General features: G+C 35.1%; 1 protein-coding gene across 1 annotated transcript in view; it reads right to left on the reverse strand.

The window, feature by feature from the left end:
* Window positions 1-626: 626 nt before the first annotated feature.
* Window positions 627-4845, reverse strand: part of LOC113239163 — a 5325-nt gene continuing 1106 nt past the window's right edge. The window contains exons 3-5 of the mRNA XM_026476035.1: window positions 2956-3204; window positions 2324-2389; window positions 627-637 (exon numbers count right to left, since the gene is read on the reverse strand). Of these exons, the coding sequence (XP_026331820.1) occupies window positions 627-637; window positions 2324-2389; window positions 2956-3204 (326 nt within the window). The remainder of the gene's footprint in view (window positions 638-2323; window positions 2390-2955; window positions 3205-4845) is intronic.

A 4845-nucleotide genomic window follows, 5' to 3' on the forward strand; every position in this document is an offset into this window, starting at 1 on the left:
TAAATTCAACGTTTTAGCTTTTTCATATTCCTTTACATGTCACTACGTTTAAATAGGTTGACTTGGGACATTTTTTTCGTGGTTTTTGTATTAGACCCGTCGTCCATTTATTTGTAAGTCAATGGATATGTACGCTCAATTTCGGCAGTCATTCTACAACCGCTCAATCGACCCCCTATTCGATCTACATGCATTAGATCTACATGCATCCTCTTTTTATTATCGATTGTTTCAGACAAAATGAAAATTTAAAAGCTGCCCAGTTGATATTCGATTGGAAATTGAAATTTCTCAAGATATCCCGAGTTATACCAGTGCTTACTGTCTAATTATTAACGGGCGCCTTGTGGAGTATAGACCATTGAGTAATATTGTGCGCAAGTTATCGTGATATTTCTAGTTTGAAGAATGCTTAATATGCGTGCTATTGTGGATGCTCAAGGTTTTACAATTTCTGACAATAAGTTTTACTGAAAGAAATTGCTAATGCGCACGGTAATCAAGTGCATTTTTTTTTTAATTGAAGCACCATTTCCTTAGAAATAAAAACTGTGGACTGATAGAAAGAAATCGGAAAGTACGATAGAATGAAGGTTTTACACCACATACGAACCACAAAATGTTGGTTACGAAATTTCTGAAAGATAAAATTATTTATTAAAAAGGTTTTGAAAAAATGTTGTGGATAAGAGATAGTAGGATATAATAATGTTTACAATTTAGAAGACAATGGTTGTCCTAGCATTAATAATTTATATAAGGAATATTCATCATGTTTAAGGAATTGGTGTTTAAATAACAATAAAATTTGTTAAAAGCATTTTTTCATGTTTTTTTTATTTCTATGTTGACTGCTTTCTTTTACCTTACTTTCCCGAAATACAGAGACAAAAATAAACGCAAACTAACACTTACTGTTTACTTATAAAAAATACTATCCGCTAGATGTGTAACGCAGTGATAGTTATTATTAAGAGGGAGCATGCCAAAAAAGTTTTGACGTTGGCTCCGTCCAAATTGTGTGTATGTGCGCGAACTTCAGGCATATATGTGAAACAAATATATGCCTAAAGTTCGCGTGACATGCGACAGGAGATGTTGAGTCAAAGACTTTGACATGCTCAAGTGAGAAATGACTTTCTCAAGTGAGAAAGTCAAAGCCAAAGTCAAAGTCATCAATATTAAAGGGATTAAAAAAAATCCGTAGTGACAGTTCTCGATCATGCATAAATATAATTAATTATCTAATTGTTGTCCTAATAACCTGTAGCATTTCGAGGATGAATCGAAAAAATGTGAAAATTAGAGGTCATTTCGTGATTTTTATCTATCGAGGAAACTTTATTGTTTTATGTTTCTGATTAATGTCTATGCTTGAATATATCGTGTAGTTACTCATACAATATTTTATTTTTAACTTTAAAGTGGATATATACCCCTCTAAAATCAAATCGAAGATTAGGAATTTTTCCTCTATATCAATAAAAACATAAAATCATTACTGTAATCTAATAATAGAAACTGGAACGCAGCGAAATTCCCAGACAACTGTTTAATACAATCTATAATTATAAGAGTAGACGTAGCTTCAATATTTTTTTGAAATTAGATTTTGTATCTGTTATGTAACTAATAAATCAGCTAGTGAATGGGATCAGATTGGTTTCTTTCAATCTTTGCAATTGTCCTACAGAAATGCGATGGGATAATTAGGGATCCTACGTTATACCCTACTGTCATTCTTCTTTACAGATTAACTGACTATCTTGTAGTAAATTTAGTAGCAGTAGAGCTCCTAGTGAACCCCTTCGTTCATTCAGGTTAGTACTGCCACCTTACCTATTTCTGCCGACAAGCAGTAATGTCAGCATTACTGTGTTCTAGTTTTGAAGGGTAAGGGTGCTGGTGAAATTACAGGCACTTGGGGTTTGTCAACTTATGTCTCAGGGTGACGGGCGCCGTGGCAGTGCCCCTCAGATTTGTGATTTAAAGCTCAGAGTGGCACCACTACTTGTTCGTCCCGTCACTTAATAATATTATATTAAAAAAAAAGAAAAATTAAAGCGCCAGCGAAATCTTTCCCTTCTGATAGGGTCAATGACACTACAATCCCAACAGTACTATGACAAGTAAAAAATCAGTTTCACTTAATGAGCGAACAGGATAGAAATCTCGATAATTTTTATCATTCATATCACATCATTTGTAAACTTCTCATTTTTAGTGGTCGAAGAACAATAAAAAGAAACATGAGCACGTAAAAAAGGAGGTAAATGAAGTTTTCCATTCTAATTAAATTCCCTGACGGATTTGTTACACTTACCTTCGCCAGTCACAGATTGCCGACCCGCGCGTGTCACTTTACGAAGTTTATGTAACGGTTCGCCTTCTGAAAGAGAAACCACTATTGTGTTAATGTTTTCTCGACTCAGGCGGAACAGTATGCACGGCTCAGGGCTCGAGAGCATGGGACTTAATGTTATAGAAACAATTTAAATTACATAATATACACATATTATACCTTCATCTGTCACTACTATTACATGACACTATAACGAGGGCGCTTCGATGCGTTCGAAATAATTATTAATACAAAGATCGAACGCTCAGAAAAAATTCTTTCGATCTGGCCGGATTCGAACCGACGTCTTCTAGCATACTGCGACAAACGCTATACCAACTAAGCAGCGGACCTCACGAATTTTTCTACGTGCTTGCGTCGTATGTTTGTATTTGGTTTTCCAACGACTTTTTAGCCGTAGCGCCATCTATGAGAAATCTATGAAATTTCGTCACCCAGTTAGATACCTTTACAGCTACCAGCCCCGGCTAGAGATGACGCTATTCATTGTATTTAAATTTTTATTGAATTGATATTGAATTATTTTTATGTGAAATTACTCCACTAGTTTGTTATAATTAATACAAAGATCGAATACTCAGGTAAGTCCTTACCTTTCTTACGATGTTTTAAAAATTCCAAAGGTGTTTCTTCCTCGTCTAAGTCGGAGGATGTATCATCATCGTCCACTTTTTCTGATAACAGAGCCGATTTTTTTATTTTCGTCTGCTTTTTAAGTTTGGGTTTGAAATAGACCATTTTCTTTTTTATTTTCAATTTTGGTGGCGGCAGCATAAATTTATTTGGCGGGGCAGTTGTCAAACGTTCCAATACCACCACGGGATCGAAGTGGGTGTGGACACCTGGAAATACATAATCAATATTAATTGACGCGATATTTTAAGTGTGTGATGTTAAGACCGCAGAACAATGAATACAGTAGAAATGCTTAGAGGGCGAGACACATGTGCCGACTTTCCTATATCTATGTGGTGCCAACAGTAAGCACAGTTCCACATAGTTGTGGTCAGTCCGCCGTTTTCGCTTTGTACGTTATGGTCGGGTCAATTATCTCACGCAAAACCTCGAAAATCGTGGAAAAATCTCTTATTTTGTTATTTTGGAGTGCAAAAATGATTGTCACATCTCAGTACAGAGTACTAAAAGAACCGACCTCAAAAGTAAGTGGAATTACGTCTATTTGCTAAGTTTTATTGAAATATCCCCTAGTTCGCCACTATACAGGACTTGACCCCTTGACAGGTACCCCCTTTCCAACAAAAAAAGAATCATGAAAATCGGTTCACAAATACCGGAGTTATCGCGTAACATACGTACAAAAAAAAATGATCATACAGACGAATTGAGAACCTCCGCCTTTTTTGAAATCGGTTAAAAAATTTATGCTTGTTTACACTTCACCGTTCTTTATTAAATCCTAACCAATCAAGTTGTCAACTGAGATGATATCACCCAAGACGCTGACGGTTAAACTCTAATAATACAGAAAAGCTTGTGAAGAATCTCGAAAACAGAGTGGCATATCAGTCAATACGCACTCAAAACCGGATTCAAGGGCTGTTTAATAATACAGGCCTACTACAACCTTTTAAAACAATATTACTTTAACCTTACATTGACTTTTCGTACCATAATTGTTATTTAAGCCTCGTAAATATATCAACCTAAAGTCTGTCTTTTTTGAAGACGGAGTAAAATGCCAGTTCATTGCGCAAAAGTGTTGCCTGCGTGCGAGCAGCTAGTGATTGCAGTCGATAAATATTCTATAGACTATCGAGTAAATAATTGTCACGCTTATGAAATAAATAGCCGAAATTGTTTTATTTGAATCATCTTCGACCCATTATTTATCAAATTACTGAACACAAGTTCATTTGAATTGAAAATTTTTGTAAGTTCATACATACATACACGTATTTAGAACAATGTTCATGAAAAATTCAAAGAGGAAACATGTTTTAAAGTTTTTCATTTTAATTCAATATATACATATACAGGGTGTAAATTTGAGACGGGGCAGCAAGGCCAGCTAGCTGCCTTAATCGTTGCAGTTACAGGAAAACGGTTCTAGAAGAATATCCATGAATTTTGAAGATATTAAGGGTCGTATTCCAGAACTCTACTCAATGCTCAAGTCAGGACTTGAGCAGACTTGAGTATGATTTCATGCACTGGAAATACGACCCTAACAAGAATTTGAGTATGATTTTCAGTGCTCACTGCAAAACTCAAGTCCTAATTGAGTAGAGTTCTGGAATACGACCCTTAGATTGGCATCCACAGATTTTGAAAAAATGGTACAGTCAGCAAGATAAAAGGCAATTTCTACAAAACTTTTTTTTTATGTCATTCGATTTGGTCTCTCGTAAGGATCAATAGTCTCTATGAGACCAAAACTCTTACCTCAAGAGTATTCTAAATGTCAGAAATAGCAAAAATCTTTTTACATATATATATATATATATATATATATATATATATAT

Source organism: Hyposmocoma kahamanoa, unplaced genomic scaffold (assembly GCF_003589595.1).
Source record: "Hyposmocoma kahamanoa isolate Upper Pololo Valley unplaced genomic scaffold, ASM358959v1 99702, whole genome shotgun sequence".
In the NCBI taxonomy this organism is placed as follows: Eukaryota; Metazoa; Arthropoda; class Insecta; order Lepidoptera; family Cosmopterigidae; genus Hyposmocoma; species Hyposmocoma kahamanoa.